Genomic DNA, 27,713 nt, shown 5'->3' with positions numbered 1-27,713 from the left:
CAGGCGTCTGCCTGTGTCAGTGTGTGTGCGTGTGTGACCACAGTTTCACCGCGACCTGCTGACACTGGGGGCTCCTGTCATGCCTCACAAGAGCAAAAAAGAAAAGGTAAAGTTTACAAGATGTCTGATACAAATGCCTAATCATGATATGTTTAGCCTATGTTGTTTAATTTAGTGTTGTTGGTCCTTACTCTTTAGGAATCCTCCAAATCTGGAAGATCTAAAAAATCTGGCAATAAACATGGACCTGTAGACGACAAAGATGTAAGTATTTGATGTATTTATTTAAACTTTTTGCTGACCAAAGAGTATAGGCTACAAATGTACAATACAGATAAGACATGTGAATGGTGAGATAACTGTAAAGACAATATACAATAATAGAAATTGGATAGTATACAGATTTGCATTTAAGAGGTAGGCTATCTATTAAGGATTTTTTTTGTTTATTTCAAGTGTTAATTGGTGTCACAATGAGTAGCCTTATTAGCCTGAGGAAATTCACTAGAACCTTATTTTGGCCTTTGGGGTTAAAATGCTTAGATCCTACTCTCTAAAATCTTACTGTGATGTAACACATAAACACATGTTTGTTAAACACATCACGTGGACCCGAACGGATACACAAATTTGCCCCATTGATTTGTATTTTATCATAGGAGACATGTGTTACTATTCAGCCACGTGTTTTTCAATTACCCTTTGTCCTCAAGAAACGAAGGCAAACTCGTGTGGCATCACAGCTTCATCTTATGACTTTATTTTCTCTAAAAATAGTTGCATTGAACCCTTAGCCGTCCCAGCCATGAGTAGTTTGGCCTCTGAGTACAATACAAGTTATTCAAGCTGCTATTTTTGTTCTCATCTCATTTCTGACACACATCAGTGACGTTGAGTGTAGCTTGTTCAGTGACTTCGAAGAGACTTGATTGATTGACTGCTGGACCTGCTGTTTGTTCCCACTGACATCTTTATCAGCTCCATGGGTGCTTAACTATTCTGTCCAACGAGGTCCATCACAAAGTCTGTCAACGGATGCAGGAAGGCGCACCACGGCCAGCTGTGATCAGGTTGCTTCACCTAGAATCACCTGATCTGATTCGGAAAGGAACTTGACCCTTAACCACAACACCCTCACCCACTTCTGCTCTCTTCTGGGCACGTCTCCTCTCTCCTCCTTTTTCGTCAGGTCTATTCTCCAGTCTTTTTGTCTCCTCCTCTGCTCTCGTTTACCCTTTTCTCTTCTCTTGACTCCACACCGACACATAAGTAAAGTCAATCCTGTCCTATTTCCCTTTGGGACAGGAACTACGTGGCCCTGCCTCGCTCCAGTAACGGGAGCCCTTCCTCTGCTACTCTTGTTTCCGCAGGGCTCCAGTAAGAAAGTGCCTCCCGCAACTCAGCTGATGAGGGTAAAGCAGCCAGGGTCACACTCGGCCGTGAAGAGAGAGAAGAGGTTCAGCACTTCCTCTTTCCCCCTTACTGCTAACAGAGAGTTACAGAAACTACCTTCACTGGCAGGTATGCCTCCCTCCATATACAGCATCTTCCTTGGAAGTGATCACTCTCTTTTTTCTCCATGCATCTTTCAAATGCAACTCTACGCAATGTTCTGCCTCTGTAATAACACGTTTACATAGCTCAGTGTGCACTCTTCTCTTGGAAAATGCTAGATGACCTTTATCTTAGATTGCGTGTTTGGCCTTTATGGATAAATGGAATCATATTAAGAATTTATAGCCTTGGTGGATCCTCATAACCGCCTTTTTAACCTTGAGGTCTTTGCTCACTACATAATTTAGAGCTAAGCACAGACTGCCCATGAGCTTTATCTGTAATGCAAATGATGTGCAATCAGCTGCATCTCCAGCCGTACCCGGTAGAAACATAGATTAGACGGGAGGGCTGGCTCAAGTACTGTAAATTAGCCTCCGACTCAGACTGAATGGACTGGCCAATAGAAGCTAGTGGTGAAATCTGGCCGTCCAGTAATAACTCCAGTCCAGACCAAATCAAACATGAACTATAAACTGTGACATATCGTGAAGCCTCGGGCTATTCCTATAAACACTTTAACATGACCTGAACAGTTTAGTAGAGCCTGACCAAGCAGTCTTAATACCAGTAATTGGAAATTTGAACATGTTTTAAAGTTTTTCAAGTCACCACCAATCAGCTAACTAACCCCTAGAACAAAAACTATAGCAAGCTTCCTGCTCCCACTGTCAGTGTTTTATTTACTGTTTTGATTGACTCTAATAGTATATCAGTACTGATGAGCCTGTGAGATTGCAGTTTGGACATTTACATCAATCTTTCATGGCTTCTTTGTTTACACACGGCATTACAGGCAGGATCTGGCCTAAGTGTTTTCCTGTAAACCATACCTAGCTATGCTTTGTTCTCATACCTGGATGAGCCGGGTGACACGGCGGACAAACAGTGGGGGTGCAGAGCCCAGAGGATTAGCAAGTTTGAGATAATGCCAAAGTTGGCAATGTGGGGTATGCAATAGAAATATAAAAAAATAATACAAATATTAATTATCATTAAGTTGGTCTTTTAATTTAAAGAGGCCCTATTAAGCTTTTTCAACTTTTATGACCTATAAACGTTGTTATAATGATTTATAGTCATGTTTAACCATACTAAAGTGTCAAGTAATGACTTACATGCATTTAGACGTATTCCCTGCTGACCGTCTGGGGTGGCTGTGCAGAGCCCTAAACACTAGGGCAGCCGGTCGCGATTCACTTGTTCAAATTTCCGGGATTTATTACGTAGAAAATCCGGATTTTTCCATGTATGGTAATGATGCAACGTGCTCAGGCACGCTCCGGCCATGCCCGCACCTGCCAGCTCCGGAAGGTAACCAATCACAACGGAGTGGGGTTTGCAGGAGGCGGGCGAGGGGGCAGAGAAGGACGAAGCCCAGTGTTGACAGAGAATGCTGAAATCGCTGAGATGAGAGGAAGAGCTTCCCGAAAATCTACATGGTTTTTTGTGCTGTGATTCGTGTCAGGTTGCTCTATAGGAGTCATTAATGAGAAATTAAGACCAGAAAAGTAGTATAATAGGAGATCTTTAAAGAAACACTATAATCCTATGAGTATTGAGATTGAAAAGTTTGAGGGGAAAAAGAGTGGAAGGAAAATTAAATATAATCTCCGTGACCCTTTCAGTTGGTGGTAGTAACCTGATGAAGTTTGCATGAACAGGCAGGGCCTTGAATATTATCACAGATGACACTCCTGACAGTTCAGGGACTGCACTGTGATTTTAGGATCTACAGTTAGAGGCCAGATACAGTGAAGATAACTGTACACAGTCCCCATCCTGATTAGGGGAGAACGGGGTAAGTAGGCACACTTTTTACTCTACTGAGAATTGCTCATCACCTAAACATCTTTCGATAGTCATTCCTACATTGCATTGAAGCTTAAAGTGTTGGCTTGAAATGTGTACCCCTCACTTTTTCTATCGTATTGTAATAAAGAAGAAATTAATCATCAAAGACACCCTAACACATTGTGACAATCAACCCCATCAAGGGGTCGGTTGTCATACACTATGGGGTTGTTTGTCACAATGTTATCTTAATGGGAATAATCTTGAAAAGAAGGAAAGAAAGTAGAACTACATTTGAAAATGCAATTGCATTGTCAAGTTGACAAACAGGCCTATATAACTTACTGTAGCCTTGGCAGCTTGTCTAGTTTGGGATGCAATGGGTTGTTTTGATTTTGTTGCCCTTTTTTCCTTTGCATGCTAGCTGCCTTTTCCTGCTCTATTCTTTCCTTCTCTGGGGTGTCAGTGAGGATACAGCTTGACAATGTATTTCGTTATTGGGTTCCTTTTCTGGCTGTAGCCTTTGGATCACTTGTGACAACCAACCCCCCCAAAAATGTGACGAGCAACCCCAACTTGAATTTTTTGCTAGCATCAATGCCAACAACCATCTGACAACTGATTAGCTTGCTAACCACAATCTAAACTATAGTTTACCCTTCACACTTTTTATGGGTAACAAGTGTTTTGTTATAAACCCATTCTGTAAAAGCCTAGAAGAAAAATACTGAGGAGCTAAATATTTTCAATTTGACATGAAAAACACAAACAGTCCTCTCACCTCAAATTCAGCAGTCTAACTCCAAGGAAGACTATGTAGGTGACCTCTTATCCCAATTCTGGATATTTACATACCAAAATTTCTGGTTCCGAGATATAACGATTGTGACAACCAACCCGTGTGACAAATTACCCCGTTCTCCCCTAATATATATATAATAATTATATGTATATACAAAAAATATATAGATATAGATATTATTTTTATATTTTTATGGGGAGAAATAATTCTGAATCAGCAAAAAATTGCAATTGGCAGGTTAGTTTCTTTTGTCTAAATTGCAATCAGTGCACCCCTATTCATTCTTATATAATTATTACTGCACACACAAGGATATAATATTAATTGAGAATCTCAAATGAGACCAAGATGACATGCTCAAAGGTAATTAGAGCGAAATGTAAGGGTTAAGGTTATGCAAGTTTTCGATCATACTTTGTGTGCTACCAAATTTATTTTTGTGCTACTGAATTTTTTTGCTTGCTAGCACCAGTGCTACCACCTAAAAAAATAAGCGTACAGCCCTGGAACTAGAACCATTTTAATAATCGACCAACTAGTTTAAATAATATTTCAAAGCAAAAATTAGCCAGTTCCAGCTTCTTCAAAGTGAGGATGTTCTGCTTTTCTCTGTTCATTGTATATTGAATATATATATACAATATATATATATATATATACATAAAAAATGGAAAGACATTTGAAGTCGTCACCTTGGAAATTAAATTGCAATGGCCAGTTTTCATAGTTGCCTGACATTTTATTTACTGATTTATTTAAAAAATAAGAATAATTGATTGGCTTGTCAATGTTTACTTTAAGCCACAATTTGAAAACCAGCTCATCAGAAAAAAATATTTAATTCAGACAGATTTCTTGTCTGTAAAGTTGCAGTGGACAGAGCTGGTGGGGACACAATTTTGTCAGTAGGGCAGCAATCCATGTTTGATGAGGAAGGGTAAACAGTATGTTATTCCAAGTGTTGGTAAAACATTTAGTGATGGGCTTGTGTTACAGACTGTGCTTGAACCATGGCTTGAACACATGTGCCCCAGCCTGTGCTGCCACCCTCTGGCTGAAAATGGCAAATATGATTTTCTGGCCTTTCATACTGTGTATTGCATGCTGTCTAAAGGCTAAGGCTGGCTGCGTTATTCGTGTAAAATTTGGTGGCCCCACTTTCGGCTTTCTGGATTTTCTTTCCCTGTCTGTGGCACTCTGCTGCAAGATTATAGAGACATGACAAGTATTGTTACATGATTTTAAAAAATGGCTGATCAGCTGTAAACAGGAGTAAGTATTACATTTGTTGGTGACTATTTAAACTGCAGATGAATACACATTTGTATTCGGTGCGTTAGTGAGTATTAATGTCATCAGGATGTGTGTGGGCCTGACTCAAAATAAACAAATCATGTTTTCACTTTAATGAAGGAACTGTCAGCCAGTCCAACAATGTGGCTCAGTGTTTTTGCTCAACAATGTAGGTGTATGGCATAGAAGACTAACACAAAACACTGCACAGATACAGTGGTACTAGTTATAGTAAAAGGGTCAATTCATGTCAGTTTTGGTCTTCAATTTGTTAAAAAGAAAAACAAGAATAAGTCTTGGGGTATTTCTGAACCCATACACACTCCTAATCCAGCCTGCCCAACCAGTAGGAAGTAAGTGGCAGCTTGGAGAAAATACCAGCACCCGTTGTCATGGCTGAGGAATGTAATGGCACCTCTTGGAGAGGCTTTGGCCCCTCAGTGAGAGAATGCCAAGAGTGAGAAATGCTTAATGACCCTCTCCTGTCCTCTCCTCTCCTCTCCTCTCCTCTCCTCTCCTCTCCTCTCCTCTCCTCTCCTCTCCTCTCCTCTCCTCTCCTCTCCTCTCCTCTCCTGTCCTGTCCTCTCCTCTCCTCTCCTCTCCTCTCCTCTCCTCTCCTCTCCTCTCCTCTCCTCTCCTCTCCTCTCCTCTCCTCTCCTCTCCTCTCCTCTAGATTCTTTTGAGATGTAATTTTACTTGCCAAAATAAGTCAGACACATATTTTTGAACCACATATCTTTTAAAATGTATATTATGTAATGCATTTAGACCACACACTTGGTAATTGATAGGACAACTGTAACATGACAAACTGCACATCCAAGCCTTGTCATTGTTCATTGTTGGAACAGCACTGTTTTCAATGAGTGGGACACTGGCATTTAACCCCACTGTTATGGAAATGCTGTCGGCCTTTTGGTGTGAAAGTGGTTTCACCTTGTGTGTCCTCTGATAAATCACATGAAGCGCGGGAAACTACTTCATTATGCAAAGATGAAATGCAGATTATGCGTTGTGAATAGGTGTTGGATTTGTTTTGGTATACAAATTCCTGAAATAATTATTCACCTGGGGGTTTAGTGTAAATATACATAACCTTTATAATTAAAAGGTCAATGTACTATGATATTTATAGTATTAATATTTTAACAGATGATTAAGTCACATGGTAAATTTCCACACAGTCCCAATGTTTTCGTGTAAGCCACTTGTACTGCAACAAATTCTGCCATTGCTGCGTTTAGGTTGTGAGTCATAAAAATATATTATGTAAAGCCACTGAAGATGGTAGCTGCATGTTGTCCTTATTTGAGAGTATTGTATGTATATTTTACTGACACAACACCATACATTTATTTCCCTTGTGTTGTGAATAACCCTATCTATGGATTAACCACACCGCAGTTTTCTACCTAATTTATTCGGGTTTTCTTGCCGGAAAGATCTGAAGTTTGATTCCCTGATAGTCCTGTCCTCAGCCCTTGGTTTCTCCTTGTCTCCTTCTGTTCCTCATTTAATTCAAAGTTGTGAGGCCCCCTCTGACACTGTCCTCCACCTCCATTTGATAAAGAACCAAGAGATGAGAGGAGGAAACATTTAAATACTATAAAGATTCAGCCAGGGCCACTCTCTCTTTCTCTCTCTGAGTAAGTTATTTCCAGCTGCTTATCCTAAATCAGATTATGCTGAAAACCCTGCTAATGGTTAAACTGTGGAAAAGACTTAAGTCAATTTGATCTAAGATCTGTAGCGGGGCCTGCCTTGTAGAACGTCACCAGAGAGCACTGAGGGGGAGGCGGAGCCAGGCCAAAAATTCCAATGCATGTCCCGCCCCTGTGCATCCGCTCAGCCAATCACCCTCCCTCTCTCCCGGCAGCCTTTGCCCTTATTGCTCCAGAACAGCCTGAGCTCAGCCAACCAGCTGGCTCCTTCACTGCTTACATCACTAACTAGCCAGTTCCCTCCAGCAGCAGTGAGCTTCATTTTCTGATCTGCTTTTGTGCTAAAATGGAGGCTGGCCTCTCGCCCTGAGTGGATCGCCTTCCTGGTTGAGGTTTAGATGTTGACATGCAATAAATCTGGAGACAGGATGGTTGTGGATGCACCTAATTCCAATGGGCCTTTCCAGCCGGTGGCCCTTATGCACTTCAGAGGTACGTAAAGACAAATTATTCTTCCTGTATTGTCCTAGGGAATTAAGGAGAGAGAGAGAAAGAGAGAGAGCGAGAGATGTGTGTTGCTGTGGTCCTGTTCCCCTCCACTGGTTACTGCTTGGTTAGTCAGCATTCAGATGTTAGAGATAAGACCGTTGCTTCTGTTGTTTGGAAAGCACCTCTATTGTATTTGAAAGGGCACATGAATAGTGTTAGTCGTAAGGCTAACGGGAGCCACATACAAATCTGGTTTTACTAGCTAGCTGCTCTCTCTGCCCATCCCCCCGCCAAGCTAGTGATGTCAAAGGAAGTGAGGTCATAGCCTAGGGAAGGGTCTTCTCCTTAGTTTTTCGTGTGTTTGATTATAATTGTGTGCTTCCGTATTAATGTGTGCGAGTACTCTTTGCGGCTTTTGTGGAAAAGTTATCGAGGAATCCGATGTTAGCTTCCCTCTTCTCCTCCTTCTTAGCTGCGCTACCCAGCATAGCATTTGTGTCACACTCCAGTTCATCTGGGCACAAATTGGTCATAGTGTGTAGGCTGAAGACAGCCACCGCTCTGCAGCAAGCAGCAGCCCACTTCTCCCTCTCCCCACCCTTTTCCCTTGTTACCCTTCTGTGAGCGACATGCTCAGGCACCTCCGACACGTCCTACTCAGAACAAGACACAAACAAATTGAATCTGAATGCAAATCACTTCCATGTAGGCTATATCTTTGTACACAACGCACCGCTGTCACTATAACCGAGCTATCTTTGTCAGAGCATAGCAGCAATGTTTTAGGGTTGTATTGGGCTTGGCCTCTTAATGTGTGTACAATGTACTCAGTCATGTTTGAAAGGCCCAGCCTGTTACCACTGTACTCGGGTGCAGCACAGCGTTAGATGAAGCCTCGGGCAATTATTGATTACACTCTATTGAGCTACAGAGGCAACTGCCTTGAATGACAACTCAGTGTTGGGGAACAATCAGACCCTGTCTGCCTTGTTCCCTTCCTTCTCTTTGTGTGTCTCTATCTTTCTGACCCTGTTCAGACCAAATGCGTTGTACCCAAATCTTTCCAGATTGTGTCTAGATTCATTTGAAACAGCGCTGTTTATATGAGGTTTGAGTGACCACTCTTCACATTCCTTCTCACAATTAGACTTTGTACACGAGAAACTGAAACTATACTACTAAACAAAACACTGTATACATGTTAATTTCTACATGCACATATGATTTGGGGATTCACCTCAGACATAGACTCGACAACCGGTATCCATGTTCATTTAGTTTGGACAAACAAGCTGTTTTTTGGTTGTTTTTCTGAACTTCACTCTGTTTTGCCTAGTTTGACACATGTATAAGGCTCCACGTGCCAACATCTCTCACTATGTTTTGGGTGCAGTCTGCTTGTGTCTAGAGTAGTGTTCATGTTAGCAGAAACTTTCACCAAAGATGCATTTTTGCACTGAGCTCGAACAGTGTTTCTGAACCATTTTTTTTTCTTTTGATATGCAAATCATCATCTTAATGACAAGCACTGCTAAGCACTTATTTGCAAACATCTCATGGGTTCTGATTCATGAACTGTACTCTACTGTATATATCCAATCTAGTTTCTCATATGCCTTCAGAACTAACAGGCTGACCCTCTACATGGCTATAAATAGTAATCGGTCAATGTTAACATTGATTATAACATACTGTCGATACAACAGATTGCTGAACCAGTCCCAACTCCAGACTAGCAGCTGTTCATTTGACCCATTTACAGAGAAAAAGTAGAGACTTTGTTTCCAATGTGACTCCATTTATTTATTATATCTGTTTTGAACAGGGCGCTATTAAGATAAATCTTTCTCTGTTCTCCGCAAGACATGATACTCGTGTGTTTGTGTGTGTGTTATGTGTTACCCTCCCAAGGCTTCTGTTTGGTACATTAATAGAGGTCACATTGTGGTTAACTTCAATTTTTGGATCACAACACTGGGCCTTTATCTGTTACACAACAACCCACTGGGTATTTTAGGAGTGTACAGAAACTTTATAACACAAGCAGACAGACTTATGTAATGAGAGCAACTCAAGTCTGACACGGTCAGGGGTGCAAGGCATGGCGACACATTCCGGTCCAGCTTCATGTCCCAGTGCACCCAGCGCAAATTACAAAATATCTTACAGCACAAACCTTAGGCCAAGGAGTGGGAAGGTGCACCAACAGAGATTAGTGTTGAAAATGGAAATAAACGCACAAAAAAAAGTTTACTGTTGCTGTTCCAGTTGTCCCTACCAGTCATCTGGTGTACCTCAGTTGACCTGACAGACCTCCCTCAGACACGTCTTCTTTCAACTGTGAAGACAATTCCTCTCGGCTACACAATAATTATAACATTGTTACATTTCATGAAGAACATCTCGCTCTCTCTTATTTGTTTTTAATCAGGAGAACTTGTCCTCGACATGTTTTCCTTTTGGACATTAAGGGCACTTTTGGCCGTCAATCTTTTTGGAAATGGCCGATAATGGCAGCACACACTTACCCTCTCTCCTCTGGAATTCCCAACCTCTCACTGTCATCAAGATAAATTGGCCGACTTGAAACTGACACTGCAGAAGTGTGTGTGTCTGTGTGTCCAAGCCAAGTCTCCATTATGTCTGAATAGGATCGTTCTCTTCTTACCTAGAATCTGCCTATTTGCAAGAATGTCAATCCTGTGTGTGTGTCCGTCCTTCTCTCTTCTGGGCTATGGCCTTTTTCACTCTATACATGCATTGAAATTAGGGCAAGAGTAAAAAGATTTACCTGCTAAACAATATTCTATTATTTCAATTAAGTGTTTTGTATCAAGTTTTTCCTGCAGTGCTTCCTTTTCTTATTACACTCCTGCATTATTTAATAAATGGAAGGACTATATGCAATTTTTTGCTTTTTGCTCATTCCTTTCAGTCTAATAAAGAAAATGGAAGGTGAACATAGCCAAACAAATATGGCATGTATGCAGTGCTCTTTTTGCATTTGCCAAAATTATTTAGGCATTTTCTGTGTTTGAAACCTGTGTAACATTCATGAATCATGATGTCAGTCACTAATCCTAATTTGCTTATCTCAGTAAATGGAAGCATTCTGCCCATAGGTTACAGCAAAGCCATGGCAGAGGAATTGGATTCGTCTCCTCTTTTTTTTTCCTTTTTTTATTACGTGTGCCATGTGTATGTATGTACCTGATATAATTTGGTTCACTCATGGCATTAACATCCCCATCATGTTCAGACAGCCTCCTATCCTGAGCCCTAGGTTAACGCCACACCCTTTACTTATTAAGTAATTATGGTGTATAGGAAACACCGTTTTTGTAGTACTGGTATGATTTGTTGAGCTTTAACTCCGTAGACTATTAATATGCTGTATATTTGTCATTTAAGTGTTATATTAATTGTCTCACTGCACTACATGAAGTCCCTCTATATAATACAATTGTATATCAGATAATACCTGTTCATGAGAGGCCACTGTGTTTATGAAATTATGCAATAATCTTAATGTAAAAAAACTACTGTGGTGTTATACTCTCTGTGGGTGTGTGTTTGTACGTGTGACCGTGGGGATTGATTGCTATGTTGCTATGATTCTATCAGATTGAGAACGGTTCTCAATCTGATCTGGTAGATACTATAAATATGATTCAAACAAACTAACCACATTTACCCCTCAATGATCTCTTGAGTAAATACAATGAAAAGATTGTCTATTTAGTTAGGTAACTGGTGATTAAAATTATAATGAGCCTTTTTTAGTTGTTTTCATGCAGTTACAGCTGGGTTTCTACACATTTAGATCAGTTGTCTATGGAAGAAACTTGGGTTGACCCTTTTTTTTACTCAACTGGTTTATTTTCTAAATTAGAGCTATCTTATTTATAAAGGGGAGCAGAACTTATTGTGAAATTTCATTTCAACTATACATCTTACAACAGAACCTCACAAACTGTATTACTGCAGAACAGTACCAAACTTTGCACTGGCTCCAGAGTTTGCACCGCTACCTACTCATTGGAAAACAATAGTTGGTGTAAAGCGTTACTGGCTTTAATCAATAGTTTGACAGGTTGATAAATATACTCATTCACTTTCTTACAGAGACTTATATGAAAAGTGTGACACCACTCTCCCATCTGGCAAGTAGCCTAAATATAAGGCTACTGGCTGTTGACTGTTAGCTTAGTTTAGCATGAACCATGAAGGCTGAAACAGTTTAACCTCTCTAGATTAGTTCTGTGGTGAGACAATGAACAAGGAGGTGTGTAAATTAGTGAGCTTAAGAGGTGTTGGGAGGCAGATTGTTACCATTCATTAGTCAGGCTAGGCTAGCTGTTTCCTACTATTTCCAGTCTTTATGCTAAATTAAGCTAGCTAGCTGCTAGTTGTAACCATTTAAAGGACCAATGAGTCAATGGTGTTGATATTCTCATTTGAGTCGGAAAGAAAGTGAAACATCTTATTTGAAATATTTTAAAGTGTCATAGAAGGTAAATCAATCATAGTTGAGTAACATACCGTCATAATTATGGTGTCACTATGTGTTACTGTTGCACTACATGAGCAGGCAGGAATTTATAGTCACTGAAGTGGCGTTTTGTCTTTTGTCTTGTCATGAGTCTTGACTCTGACAGAGATTGTTTGTTTACAAGCCTTCGCTCTTGAGTGCTCGGGTAGAGATGAAGCAAAACAGGAAGTCCTCCAACCATTGTGGACAAATATGACAGACCTAAACAGCAGGGTTTCCTTTTGTAAAGTTTTAATTTTATTTCTCAGTGTGTCAAATGGCTAGACCTTGACCGTTTGCCTAGTTCCCAAACCCTTCATCCTCCTCTCCTGCTCCATCCTGTATTTTTTTTCTTTCGTTATCCTCCCCTTGGGCTCCAACCATCTCGGCCTTTTTCTCAATGCACTTTAGACTTTGTGAGTCATTTGTCAGTCATCCTCTCTCTCTCTCTCTCTCTTTCTCTCTCGCTTGCTCGCTGCATCATACTTCTTTTTCTATCACAACTGTCAACCTTGACGGTTAAAACCACCTCCTCCTTTATATAGTTCCCCCTCACTCTTTGAACATGGCTCCATTCTCCTATATTCTCAACTGCCTTATTTCATCACCGCTGAGGAGCCTTGTTACGCCTTCTACTCTTTAGCGGTTGTTCTTGGACTCGTTTCTCTCCTTTTTATTCCATCTCACTTCTACCCCCCCCCCCCCCCCCCCCCTTTTGTCTCCTCAGATGTGGCCCCCGCAGAGCAGGAGAAGCTCTTCATCCAGAAGCTACGACAGTGCTGTGTTCTCTTTGACTTCCTGTCCGACCCGCTGAGTGACCTAAAATGGAAGGAAGTGAAGCGGGCGGCGTTGAGCGAGATGGTGGAGTACATCACCCACAACAGGAATGTCATCACAGAGCCCATCTACCCAGAGGTGGTGCACATGGTCAGTAGAGCCATGAGGGGTTAACGTTTGCAGTTTAAAAAGCTGGAGATTATGGTGAACCTTGGTCAGGAGGAGTTGAGAACAGATAATATGATTGAACAATATCCCGGCTTGTATTTGTGATCAGGTTTCGATTGGACTTTTTGTCTTTGGGAGCAAGAGCGTGTTCTCTTGAGGTCCGATCTTAAAATAATCTCTTCAGTCTCCTATTTTTGATGTTATGTTAAAAAAGTGTGCTCGCCAGTGCCTTAAACACACGTTTTGAACGACGAATGTTTAAACTAGTCTTCTTTGTACTCTTTGCCAGTGGATTCAAGTCATTGACTGACATGTAAGCTTTTCATAATATCAGACCTTTCACTGGTACAAGGGATATGATGATGGCAGAAGCGTTTTTTTTGGAATTAGAAAATAAATTGCCTTATCTTTTGATTTACTTCAGCAGCATATAATTCAAGCAAACTGAAATTATCGTGATGATGGATGTTCTACTAACTATCTCATCAAAATCTTTAGTGTAGAGGGGTACAGACATGGAGCTATAAACATGATGAAAACACTGCAGCCTTGTTGTAAGATTATCTTCCTTCCCCCATGATACCAAACTATTCTTTCTTCATCATCAAAGCCAACAGCAGAATTGCTTTAATCACAGTTATGACATTCCCATTTACAGTTTCCATTGTGGAGTTAATGCGCAGTCATCTTCACAGCCTGTTCTGGGTTGAAGTGCAGCACAACACAGACAGCCTATCTACCTTGTAGCCTGTCTCTTCAAACAAGGCTCCCAGTGTTTTACTAGGCCACCTGCACTGTCCCATGATGATCTGCCTGGCAGTGAACAGCAGCCCACAGGGGAGTCAGTTGACACTGAGAGACCAGAAGCGCAACACACTTGAATTATTGTGGGCCAAACCCCTGGGGACCAGTTGCAAGGACTAAGTTAACATTAACTTAAAAAGAAACTTTAATTTTAGAGAACATAACATGGGACATGAGAACTCAGCTTAAAGCCAAGACTTTCGCTTAGTGACGGGTCTTATTGCTTTGTGTTGCCTACTGTTTTTATTAGATTATTTTTATTTTTTTTGAGCAGTGAGTGACAAATCAAGAATTGACAGGATCTTGGGAAAGAAATTCTGGCGAAAAAAGGAATAAAACTTGTTCCCTATCCTTTTTAATACAAGAGCTGGGAACTGAATAAATGAGCTGATACTTAATATAATAAGAGCATTTACAATTAACATTTAAAGCAAAGTTGATGTGCTTCATACTGTGTGGAGACTTGTCCTTAAGGAGGGTGTGCTGGAGGCCTTTGTTAAAGAAATGTTGCGCTTCATTTGCTTGCGCGGATTGTTTTAAAACTGTACTGCATTGCTCAAGCAAAGTCAAGTGACGTTTGTGTTCATGAATAATTGAAATATCCTGGATTGAATATGTCTTGCAAATTTGAGATGACGTCTATTGATGTGGTTTCACTGTTGGGTTTAACCAGATGCTGTGACGGTAAACTTCTGACAGGAAGTAAGGCTCTCGCTGTGTGTCATTTAGACTTGAGAAAATCTGTATATAACTTTTTCTGCGCAGAGCTACTGGCATTTGTGCTGTCACAACATGAAATATGACTTTGGGGTTAATAAAACAACTAAATTAAGTTGAATGCACTCCTTAGGATAATCATTCATGGTGTAAATTGAATTTCTCTTCTTCCAGTTTGCAGTGAACATGTTCAGAACATTGCCTCCGTCGTCCAACCCTACTGGAGCGGAGTTTGATCCAGAGGAAGATGAGCCGACACTTGAAGCTGCCTGGCCACACCTCCAGGTTGACATTTAAACCACTTTATCCTGTCTCATCCAATATTGTAGTTCGCTGATCGTATGATTCCTTTTATATACATATTTACTCAAGATTCCTCCAATTACCGCCCATGAAGAATGAAAATCATTGTAGAGCTGGCAAAACAGCATGTCTGCATCGGATTTCCAATGTTTTATTTGGTGTTTAATGTAGGGCCCGACCGATTTATATCGGCCGATTTTCGCATATTTCGGAATTATCGGCATCGGCCGTTTTTTTTCCCAAGCAATCATGTGTGAAATGTATTGCTGCCCTGGAGGTAGCCTAATTGAATAGCATTAATGCTATAGCCTATTTACAGCAGCAGCAGGTGTGTTGTAATACATTGGATTAATTTACACTTGACAGTTCCCCCTGCAACCAATAGCAGAGGCATTGGTCATCGCTTGACAGTTAATAATAATAATAATAATTGATAGAATTTATATGGTGCTTTTTTGGAGGTCATTCAAAGACACTTTACATCATAGAGAATCATACACGTAGAAAAAGAAAACAAAATACAGAAAAAATGTAAATAAGGTTTGAAGTGGAGTCAGGTGTCATTATTCCTTAAAGAGGTGAGTTTTGAGTTGACTTTTGAATGAGTTTATTGGGTCTGAGATCCTGATGTTTGGGGGGAGGGAGTTCCAGAGGGTTCGGTGCAGTAAGATAAAATGCATAATGTCTGAATTTAGACATATTTGTTACACTTTTTTTAGACAATGCGTATTGCAATAAAGAAAAAGTTCCTGTACATATTTTCAACAGTAAAAGGTGTATGTATATATTTAAGGGTTCAAAAAATTAATTTTTCAATATTTTGGGGATTTTTTTTCTTTTTTTATCGGCCGATTTAATCGTAATTTCTCTGAAAATCATCAGCATCGGCACTCAAATCAATATCGGTCGGGCCCTAGTTTAACGCATTTGTAAACTTCATTTTCTTTAATTCCTCCCTAGCATTAATTCCCATTTTCCTATTTTCTGTTGCAGCTCGTCTATGAATTTTTCCTTAGGTTTTTAGAATCGCCCGACTTTCAACCTAACACAGCGAAGAAATACATCGACCAGAAATTTGTAATGCAGGTACGGAAAAAATATTTTTGGGAAATTCTCGGATTGTTTAATAGAAAACCACAATGAGAAGACACACTTTCCATTATGGTAACATTTCCACACTCATGTGTTCTAGCTCCTAGATCTATTCGACAGTGAAGATCCCAGAGAGAGAGATTTCCTCAAAACTACCCTCCACAGGATCTATGGAAAGTTCCTGGGGCTGAGAGCGTACATCAGAAAACAGATCAATAACATTTTCTATAAGTAGGCGCATCCCTCCCACTTTTCTGCTCACTTTTAAATCTGAACGGAGTTGGATGGTACACAAATTTATAATACATTTTTTTTTGTAAGTTCATACAGAGCCTGTGTTTTTGTTTTGCCTTTTACAGGTTTATCTATGAGACAGAGCACCATAATGGTATAGCTGAACTACTGGAAATACTTGGAAGGTATGGCCCTTTTTAGTAAAAAGCCCTGTTGAAAGCCCAACTTAACATGACAATTAATGGTCATGAAACATTTCACTTCCTTTTGCCCTAAAATGTAAACGCTTCCTTATTATAAGATGTTTAATTCCATGCTAGCTATGTAATGAAACTAGACCTTGTCTGATGTGTTCTGATTGTACCTTTGTGTCTTTTTTCATAGCATAATCAATGGATTTGCCTTACCACTAAAAGAAGAGCACAAGATTTTCCTGTTGAAGGTTTTATTGCCTCTGCACAAAGTCAAATCACTCAGTGTCTACCATCCACAGGTGCGTTTGTCGAACACTAAATGAAGCACGAGAAGCTTCATTTGTTGTTTTGCACTGTAGAGATGTACTGTATGCATTTAAATATTCATGTCCAAACCTGCTTTGAGTTCACTCCGGTTTTCCTGAGAGCGGCAGGTCATTCTGCAGGTTTAGTCAAAAAACTGGTGTTATGTGTTCCAGCCAATCTTTCCCTCAGGGGTCGTGTGTTATTCATATATCCATAACATCCTTATGTTGTTTCATATCTAACTCAAATACTTTTGACGGTTTAATGATTGTGTTTGTTTTATTTGTTTTGCAGCTGGCCTACTGCGTGGTGCAGTTTTTGGAAAAAGACAGCACTCTAACTGAGCCGGTATGTCATATTAAAAATTGGTAAAATCAGTGTCTTGTCTTTGCATAGTACCAGTCGCTGAAACTCTGTATTTGATGACGAAATAGATTTTAAAATTAAAAGTTGGTATTTGGGCTGGTTGATTTGCAAGATTATAAATTGCTGACTTTTTTTTTCTTAAAGCCACTACGAGTAACATGGCACGTTGGCGTCCCCTTTGGACAAAAGCGGTAGTATTTTTACGACGCCCGCTGTTGCAAAGCTGTTTTCTAGCTCGTGCCAGGCGTGCGAGTGTGAACTGAGAAGGGAGCAATATAGTGCATGTCCGTGTGTTGAAAGTGTGAGGACTCTTTTCGGATCCGTGAGAGTGGTTTTGACACTGCATCAACTAATGCCAGTCAGTGCTACACACACCTGATTGCAATGAGTTGATGCAGCAGCGTCACCCAACTACTCTCTCTCACGGAGCTGAAAGATTACGTGTCCTCACAGAAAGCGAATGAACGAGAGACGGCAGTTAGTATGGATCACGATGAGGTAATGTGTTTGTGTTGTTGATGTAAATAATTACTATTTCAGATAATGGTTATCTGATGATGGTGAAGCAAAGCAAACTTTGTGTTAGTACCAACCGCTCATTCATTTAGGAGTAAACACTGCAGTCTAGTTTCGCTCTCGTGAAATTGTATACGCGTTGCCCTCGTCCCGCCCGTAGCCTATATCACTCTCCCTTTTAGCTTTTCTTCATTGCATTCTCTTTTTTTTCTTTGATGGTTCAGCCCCGTTATCAGTCATTATGACGACAAATAACTGTCTCAAACAAGGCTCCCGCTCCCCTTCCCTCACCTGGAGGGATAGTCTTCTCAAATCGCGTTGCAGCGCCACACTGAAATCTGCGACCAATACGGATATGTGACCATAGAGCCTGCACGAGCGAACCGAAAATCAGACTGGGTGTGCGACCAGACCAAAAGCAGTAATAAAAACTATATAAAAACGTCTTTCTTTGCACTGATGGTCTCGTTTGCTGTTAAAGGTAATTTATGATTATCAGAGGAAACATGAGGCTGTTTAAAAGATATTTAAATGTTACTCGTAGCCGCTTTAATCTGCTGTCCTTCTTCCCCCCTGATTTGGTTATAACTATTATTTTCATCATGCCAACAGGTGGTAATGGCTCTACTAAAGTACTGGCCAAAGACCCACAGTCCCAAGGAAGTGATGTTTCTCAACGAGCTGGAGGAGATCCTGGATGTTATCGAGCCCTCTGAGTTTGTGAAAGTGCAGGAGCCTCTCTTCAGACAGCTGGCAAAGTGTGTGTCCAGCCCGCACTTCCAGGTAACCGATGGGTGTTCACGCTGTCGGGACTGAGTCATTGAGGTGGAGTGGTGGCAGCTGTTGGTGTGTGTGCCCAACTGAGGTGTTCTGTTTTGTGCTAGGTGGCGGAGAGAGCCCTGTACTACTGGAACAACGAGTACATCATGAGTCTGATCAGCGACAACGCAGCAAAGATTCTGCCGATTATGTTCCCTGCTCTGTACCGCAACTCCAAGACCCACTGGAACAAGTGAGATACCCGACTGTACCTTCTCCACACAGTCACTACTAATGTTGTTTTAATAGAAGCTCTCTACTGCACACACAGCATGTAACACCAGTTTGACACAAGAGCACGCTGAGTGATATCACCCAAGTGTGCGAAAATAGTTGAGCTTGGTCACAGAACGTACTGTGCTGCACGTCAGTTAAACACGAGACTAGATGTTCTCATCATAAAGAATATCTAAAAGGCCCTTAATCATAACCTATAATGCATTTTTTTATTGTATCAGTGGCTGCAGATCACCTTTTTTTATACATGCTGTAAGTTTTCTGCTTTTAGTGCAGACACAAGAGACATATCAAATGTTTTTAAAGTAAAGCCGAAACAATGAATCAATGTTGTTGATGAATGTAGTAAGAATGTATTTGGAATCTGTTAATCAAAGAAAAAACCTGCAAGTCATTTTTTTCTTTGGCTGTGGATTGTTTGATGCAGAAAGCACATCATACACCACTTGCGAGGTTTGATATGAAACCGACAGGTAGTCCAAACTGTGACTTGTGTAACCTCAATGTATCTGGAACTTTTAAAAATATGATGTGGGCTTGTCCTAAGGTGAATGATTTTTGGATAAAGTGGCTTTAACTTTGTCTGATATATAATTAGCAAGCCTATACCTCTAGAACCAATAGCTATTTAACTCAATGATGATTCACATATTGCGACTGAGTGAGAAGCAGCGAAAGCTATGGCTAGCTGGATAAACGGCTGCCAAAAAACTTATAGTGCAGGACTGGCTACCAGCTCACAGATTGTACACCAAAAAATGGCTACAATATTTTCAATATGTGGTGATGTTAGAACTGTCCACAGCCCGAGTAAACAAAGCTAAGGTCTCTACGTTGGAAATGTGGAAGGAGATTGCCTCTGTAATAACCGACTAAAAACGGGGGAGAGGTAGGGAGAAAACAGGGTGGGTGGAGGAAGGAACAATTGGAAAATGTGTATTGCAATATGTTTGAAAAATCGGTTCACAAATTTTTTTCTTAAAGTGCCACAACGAACAGTTCATAGCTTTATTTTTTGTAATCGATTCGAGAGACAACAGTAATTTGTTCACTTTCTTCCGCGATCCATGACATTAAATTAGGTCTGTTTCTGGGGGACGCATGTGGCCTTTACAATAATGTTGCTTGTGTTTGTGAAGATTAAACTAATGATCAACTTCTGCATTTGTGTGTGTATGACTTCAAAGGACCATCCACGGCCTCATCTACAACGCTCTGAAGCTTTTCATGGAGATGAATCAGAAACTCTTTGATGATTGCACACAGCAGTTCAGGGCTGAGAAAAACAAGTAAGCACCACACTCTTCTCCCACTAGATTAATTCAACATTTAAAAATAAATAAAGGATGTAATAGCAATCAGCCTTAATGCTGCAGCTGAAGTAGTGAGGGGTTTCACATTTATCATGACATGAGGTGCTTTGTTCAACAGAGAAAAGGCGAAGTCAAAAGAACGAGATGAGGCTTGGGTCAAGATTGAGAGCCTTGCCAAGTCAAATCCACAGGTAAGCATCATAATTTTAACACACTTTTTCATCTCTTTATTTGTGCATGTGTGTGAGTGTAGAACAAATTTTTATGAAATAAGTGTCCTGTGTTTTCTGTAAGCCAGTTGTTAAATAGTAGTTGCCTTTCCATCTTATCCCGATTTTAAGTTTGCTTAGACCTCATATTTTAAATGCTGTTAAAGATGGAAAGATATTGATGAGTGGTTTTGCTCTAAGAATGTGCCTAGTTGTGGTGATTGGTTGAATTGGGCATCTTTAAAGTAAGTTAAAATAAGTATGATGAGTACCTATGCAACAATGTAAGTGGAAGTTCCTGTCCCCTCAAAAGCATTCAACTTTGGTACAATATTACTTCAAATGTTGGGCATTTAATAAACAGTTCAACATTTTTGGAATTATGCCGATTCACTGTTTTGCAGAGAGCAAAGGAAAAAAAATCAATATGACTCGAGTCTTTATTGTAAACTGTTTGTTAGCTTAGTTTAGCACAAAGCCTGGCTCTGTCCAAAGGACACACACAATCCTATTAAATTCTAATTCTTGAACTGGGTGCAGTAACTTCCTGAAGTCTTGTTGTCCCTGTGAAGTTGCTCAGCAACCAGTGGAGACTCAGGAAGTTGGCACCCAGCCAACAAATACTCCTACACAAAGCCCCTTGTAAAACTGAAATTGTTATTTTCACACTTTTTTTTCTGATCAAACAAAGGAGGTATAATGTTTAGACTAGTGAGCTCTTGGAGTGCTGGTAGGTAGATTGTGTTATTGTTGAACATGCTAGCTGTTTCCAGTCTGTGTGCTAAACTAAGCTAAGCTCACAACCTGCTTGCTCTAGCCACATACAGTATTTACAGTAGCCTACAGACATGAGAGTGTTCTATCTTCTCTTCGTAATCTGCAAGAAATTAAACCAAACTATGCCTTTTTAAAAGTCCATCTTATTTTCAACCGTAAGAAATCAGTGTTACAACATTGATGTGCCATAACAGAATCAATTTGGAGCTGATTTTTAATTTATATTATGCCACTGCTGATTCTCCATAATCAACACTTGCTGTAAATCCCCAAAAACTCAGCAAGAAACAGGTTTTCAATTATTGTGATTCCTACACCTCAACTAAGGCACTTTTATTTTCAAAGCCTTTTGATTAATTCTTCTTTGCATGCGACTGAAAGTATTTTTTTCCATCCTTTTGTGTTTTTGTTTTCCTTTGTTTTCAACATAGTTTTCTATGTATGTTGATTCCTCTGACCTCAATAGTCCTGTAGCAATGGAGACGGATATCCCTTTGATAGAAGATGTTCAGAGGTTAAAAAAGACAGTTGAGGAGGGCGCGACTCAGGTAAACCTGACTTTCTCTCTGTCTCTATTCATCTGTCCTCTTATAATGACTATTTATATTCATAGATTTGTGTGTTCAAAGCTTGCAAAGTATTTTCGTTGTAACTACTTCCACTGCATACTTTCTGTGTAAATTATAGTCATTGTATTTCATTAGAATGTTGGATTAGAAAAGAAAATGCAGGAAAAAATCTGGCAGTGGACTATACACTGGAATCAAGAGCTTTGTTGTGTGTGCGTGTGCATGCTTGCTTTCACCTGCATGTTGTCAAAGTAGTCTGGAGCCAAAAGGGTTTTAATATTGTATAAATAAACAGGAAATAATGTAAACAACAAGATCAATAAATTGTCTAAAATGTAGAAACAAATGAACCAATAAGTAGTCATCATCGCATATATTTAGCAAACTCAACCCATTATTGTGAAAATAATTGCATGACGGTTGTGTTGTCACAAATACAAATGTGTAAAAAAATAAAAGTTGATCTGGGGAAAAATGCCATTATACCCAGAGGGCAAAACTCCTTTTTTTTGGAAAACAGACATGGAAGGTTGTTCATCAGAAATGATATCTAGGACCTTCAAGGATCACAACCTGGTCGACCAAGCTACAGGGGGCGTAAATTGCAAATGGGAGCCACGGTTAAAGGTAAAAGGGTAGGCGAGGGTAAAATAAAAAAATTGTAACTTATAGATATCATCATGAAACTTTGCCTGTTGATTACTGACATCAAAACAATTAATTTTTGTATTGCAGTTTTTTCTCAACTGGCAACGTTTCATTATGATATCTATACGTTAATTGTTTTAAATTTTACCTTTGCCTTTAACCGTGGCTCAGATTTGCAATTACCGCCCCATGTATGTTCCAGTAGGTAGTTGACCAGAGGGGTATACTACGAAGTGAGATTAAGGGCTGAGCGAGGTCTGTTGAGTCTAAAGCCAGAATTTTCAGTATCACAAAAGGTGGCTCTCTTTCTACCTGGCTAGATCACCGTGGTAACAGAGGCTGCACGGCTAACCTGCCCAGACCAGTTTTTGTTCCAGAGTTTGAGCTTAATTTCGGCTCTAGAGCGCTGCCCTTTAAGGAAACTACACATTTTGAAATCCCACCGACCTGACTATATTGTTTGAGCGATACATTCTCCCTGAGGAAACTCGTTAAATAAGTACATTTATTGATCAGTAAGTTAATGAACGAAACGAAGCCGTGACATAAGGCTTACATTAGAGTGAACTGTAACATCGCGCTGCGGCTTTATGCCACATGCATAGTTATTGATGCAGAAAATGTAAAATAGCCTAGACCTACTGTATGCAGCGCCACTCTATGCTCTCACCTCAAATGATTTTACCTGGCAATCTACACACACTGGCTCTTAATGAAGTGTTCTATAAAATCACAGGTTGCAACATTATTTCACTGTAGGCTTCTTTCTTTTCATCAGTAGCGATTACAGTTGGGACGTGACAGGTGACAGCTGTCACAGTTCGGACATCGCAGGTTAAGCTTTTCACAGTAGATTCATATTTGTCCGGAAAATACAGACTACAGGTTTTGTATCTAGGCTATTTATTGTAATGGTATTTATAAGATGCAAATAAAGGGCTATTAGCCTAAATCAAAATCAAAATTTTATTAATTTTGATGTGGCTCAAAACCAAAGTGATTTTCCACATAGGATATGCTATTCATTAGGGGACAGTGTCAGACTTAAATCAGATTCTTAAGTGTAGGACTATCAACTAGGCTAGGTTACGCACTGCGAGAACGATCTGTAAAATAAATTAATCAATTCAGTAGCCCAATTTTCTGACAACATTCCACTCTCTCCTTATTTGCAGTAAGAGTTTTTTTTCGGCTTAGCTGTTTTCTGCTGTTCTGTGATCATTCAGACTGACAAACTCTTCCTCTTGAGTGAAGTCAGCGATGCACTTTTTTTTTTTTTACTCAGCTGCTCTCAATCAGTCCGTTTGTGTAAAGTTAGCGGCACAAGATCAGTCCATTCTGTGCGGAAGCTGAGTCAAATGACGGGTCAAACGCCCCCTTTCATGGGGACGCGCACAGAGCCTGAAGCCGAAACCCACGTTCAACATAAGAGGTTGATAACTTCCTTCGTGATACCGGTTAGCTCTGAGCAAGGGTATGTGTTATGTTGAACTAGATCAAAAAAAAGAGAGCCGGGCTCTGTTGAGTTTGCTTTGTAGTATACCCCTCAGGTTGTCCTCCCAGGTTGTGATCCTCAAAGGTCTTGGATATAATTTCTGGTGAACAACCTTTTACAACATTCCATGTCCATAAAATCCCTTTCAAAATCATCCCTAGGTATTATGAAATAAAAACTATAATATATTAAAATGAAATCAACTCCATTAAATCTTTTAACTTAAACATTTTACTAATTTTCCCCTGTAATCAGTTTTCATCACTATTTTAAATTATATAATCCAAGAACATTTTATTCATTGTTGAGTATTTAACTCATGTATTTTTTATGTAATATTGAACAATATGGTGCTCCATAAATTAAGTGAAGGATGTCTGATTTGTATTTACATCAAAGTTGGTATAATATCTTTGTCCTGGTATGTGTAGCTCATTATGCCATGTTTTAACTGTACTTTAACTCTGTAAATTAGATTGTTGGTGTGTGTATCTTAATTGTGCCTGAGTTGCTATAATTGGGCCTTTCCATGTTTCATCTCTCCTCAGTTGCAGCATGACCAGCGGAAAGAGCGGCCTATGGTGCGACGTAAATCTGAGTTGCCTCAGGATATCTACACCACAAAAGCCTTGGAGTCCCACCGCAGAGCTGACGACATGTTGACCCCCCACGACGGACTCTAGGTCCCGCCACCTGCCGGCTCTTCGTTCAACTGCCCCTTCCACCCTCGACAGCCATGGACATCCCTTTGCCCCGGCGTCAGAATTACACTGGCGACCCATATTTGGGCGACCCATCCTTTCTCTCGCCATCAGTTTATCCAGGATCCTCAGTTCTACTTCATTCCTGCTGCCCCAGTGCTGAAGCCCTGTAAAACCCCTTATCCCCCTTACATTTCTGCTTTCTCAGGTTTTTTTCTTTGTTTGGAGAAGAGCGGTGGAGTGTGTCTGTGTGTCGTTTAGCTCTCGCCACATTCGGTGTGTTCTCCAATTGTTTTCCCCCTTCAGTTCCTTTAACCTTTCTTCCTCCTTCAACCCCCCTGTGCGCTCACTGTAGACGTGGAACCTGGAAATACGTACGCCACAACGCTGGATCCTTCATTCCTTCTTGCAAACGTGTTCACAATAGATCGAACATGGAATCATAGGAACAGACTTGACTCGCTGTCTAAGGATCGTCTCTTGGTCTCTGCTTGCTTTTCTTTTCTGTCAAAGGGAACAAAAACAGAACCTGTTGGTTGGATGAAAGACGAGACTTTCCTGTCACCTAATGTTTTCTTTCATTTCTTCTTTTGCTCCATCTAACGGACATCTTGTCAGTGCCAAGACCGTTGTGTTCTTTGTTTGTTTAATGTTTTTATCTGTGACTTTAACAGGGACACCTGCCTTTTTGTTTTTCACTGGTGTTTGAAAGGTTTCCTTTTTTTTTGTTCTTAGATTAGATCACACCAGACCAAATGAGGCCTGTCCTTAGCCTTGCAATGTCCAGGAAAGATGGTGAGGAAAGGGAAAGTTGTCCTGTGGACATCTTGACACTTTCCACTTTTTTGTTTTGTGCCATATGCCGCTCTTTTATATGCTTGCTTCCTTATGTTCATTGGCAATATTTGAAAAACCAGACCATAGTGATGCCTATACAGTTAAAACAATGGTACTTACTGTTTATGAGTGTATTGGTGAGGATGAACCTAAATGAAAGCTGCTTGTATTTGCTACCTATAACAGCTGCATTCTGGATAAAAAGAGCATGGCTGTGGAATATTTCAAGGATGAGTGGTGGGTCCTACATATATATCATTTATCTTTGTATAGAAAATTCAATCAGATTAGTTTTTATTGAATGGGAGAAGGCACACGTCTGTACACATAACGACTCCATTCATTGATGATTTTTAGCAGCCGTAACTCAATAGGACCTTTGCTCATTATGTTCTTTCTTAAAGGGCATGAAGGTGTATCAATATTAATACTAGTTTTTAATGTTCTTTTATTGAAAATTTTAAATTAATTTATTATCAAACATGAGAGCTGGTAACCTCAGTAGCTATTAACAGACTGACATCATATGAGTAATATACAAATTACTGGATGAGAGCTACCAAAAAGACTTAAAGTTAAAAAGGTGTGGCATGTTTGTTTTGCTACCATTCCTAATTCCAGGCATTTGGGTTGTGCATATTGTATCCTTCTCAGTGAGGAAGATATTTAAGGTTGGAAATGATCTTCCAGTCAGTACCATTGTTTAAACTAAGGAGGTCTGCTAGATTTCTTCATATTTGATGTGTTGTATTTCTTTGTCTTGTCTCTGGAGGTTAGTAGCGTGGATGTCAGGTTTTGGACATTTTTCTTTTCTGGCCATTCAGGATGCCCAACGCTGAAACACACTGGTATCAAATGGCCACAAAAATGCCAGATGCTGAAAATAAACAAATAAAATAAATTGTGACTTGGCTTGTTAACTGTATTAATACTGTATTTGCTTGAATGCAAAAAGATGTAAATTAAAACTACCATGTTAAACATGTACCTTTTACCCTGGAGGAATGCCATTCACCAAACTGATTGATTTCTGTTAAGGTCGTTGCGTTTATGAAACAGTCCTGCTTGCTGGGAGAGATGTGTTTTATGAGTTTGAGTTGAGAAACGTTTGAGGTTTATTTTAGTGCTGGAAAAAAAAAAAGTCAACCGTGATGAGAAGAGATGATTTAAAAATGACTCGGTGGCTTGTTCTCCTTCTGCAAGACATTTGCAGATCTTTTAATTTTAACATTATTTCCAAAACATGATAACTTAAAGTGTCCTTTTGTATGTGACCTGTACTATATGATTCATTTAATATTGTATATATGATTTACCTTGTTTCATGTAGTGTTATATATCTAGATTAATTTTGTACAAATTGTCCCTCTGTACAGAATAAAACATCAATAGCAAGTGAAAGAAGTCAATCTGGCACATACCGTCTTATTTCTCCTCTTTTCAGTGTTCTTTCGGCGACACAAGGACCCAGAAAATGTTCTTATTTTTATTATCAAAATCTGCAAAGTTTCCTCCTCCTCAATAACTGACGAATGTTCATGCCCGTTGTGTGCTCCTATCACTGTCTTTAGTGGTGTATGACTATATAGAATGAATAAAGAGATTATTTGAATATATATTTTTCAACCATGCATCCATTTTGGCTTTACTTGTGTATATAACATTGTCTTTAAACTACAATCCAAGGCTAGCAATGCTATGTATCTTATAAGAAGAAATATCAAATTAATGTAACATTTTGTCTCACTCATTTGGTTGAATGCACTGGTAACATCGCAAACGGATATAGGGCTGCTTTGAACACAAGATGGAGCCATATACCTGCGAGAGGACATCAGCTGACTGTAGTCTGCTCAGAAAATACAGGAAAAAACATCTGCAACATCACAGTGCAGAGTGGGATGTAGCAATCATTCCGCAGGTCTCGATTATCTAAGTTTACCGCTTTATTAAAAGCATGATTTAAGTAATCAGCAACACAAATATGATCCATATCCCAACCAAAGCCAGTATTTAACACAATCAGTCCCTCACAAACACTGCAATGAAAACATCAGTCACACTGGCTTTCAGCAGCACCCTGAAGTGATACATTTCTTACTCATCAGCACCTAAAGCTGTGCAATCTTTTTAGAAGCGTCTGATACAATGTGGCTCCTTTGTGGTTTAGGACATGTTTGCCATCAGCGTGCTCCACAGAACAATTATTTCCCAGTACAAGAAAGTATGATAAAAACAAGACTCCAATATGCTACAAAGATTTAGAATGTGCGACTGCTCCACTAATAAACAAAGCTGCAATGCTTGTGACAGCAATAACCAAGACTTAAAATGTTCCACCTATATCAAATGATTCATCTTAAATGTAGCACAATAGAACCAAATGCTTACAAAGATATCACCTTTTAAATATTATGATCTGAGAGTAAAAATACCTAAAAAAAACTATAGAATAAGCATTTATATGCATAATAATAACCTGTTTCTCTTTCCTGTTTGATACATTA

General features: G+C 39.8%; 1 protein-coding gene across 3 annotated transcripts; it reads left to right on the top strand.

Moving 5' to 3' along the window:
- The first annotated feature begins 7,441 nt into the window (after nt 1–7,441).
- ppp2r5ca (protein phosphatase 2, regulatory subunit B', gamma a) lies at nt 7,442–26,812 on the top strand. Of its 3 annotated transcripts, none has more exons than XM_080043053.1 (14): nt 7,442–7,596; nt 12,852–13,051; nt 14,765–14,875; nt 15,887–15,979; nt 16,086–16,216; nt 16,345–16,404; nt 16,604–16,712; nt 17,014–17,067; nt 18,214–18,384; nt 18,486–18,613; nt 19,845–19,946; nt 20,089–20,161; nt 21,388–21,504; nt 24,217–26,812. In XM_080043053.1, exons 1-14 carry the CDS (start codon nt 7,503–7,505, stop codon nt 24,349–24,351), a joined length of 1,578 nt encoding a protein of 525 aa, XP_079899179.1. In that variant the 5' UTR covers nt 7,442–7,502; the 3' UTR covers nt 24,352–26,812. The 3 variants fall into 3 exon arrangements, with proteins under 3 accessions (XP_079899179.1, XP_079899181.1, XP_079899180.1); XM_080043055.1 differs by having other exon boundaries at nt 21,423–21,504; nt 24,217–24,354; XM_080043054.1 differs by lacking the exon at nt 21,388–21,504.
- The last annotated feature ends 901 nt before the right edge of the window (nt 26,813–27,713 follow it).

The sequence above is a fragment of the Ammodytes marinus genome (assembly GCF_949987685.1).
Source record: "Ammodytes marinus genome assembly, chromosome: 15".
Taxonomy (NCBI): Eukaryota; Metazoa; Chordata; class Actinopteri; order Uranoscopiformes; family Ammodytidae; genus Ammodytes; species Ammodytes marinus.
Note: the sequence above shows the minus strand (reverse complement) of the source record. Positions and strands in the feature narration are given on the sequence as shown.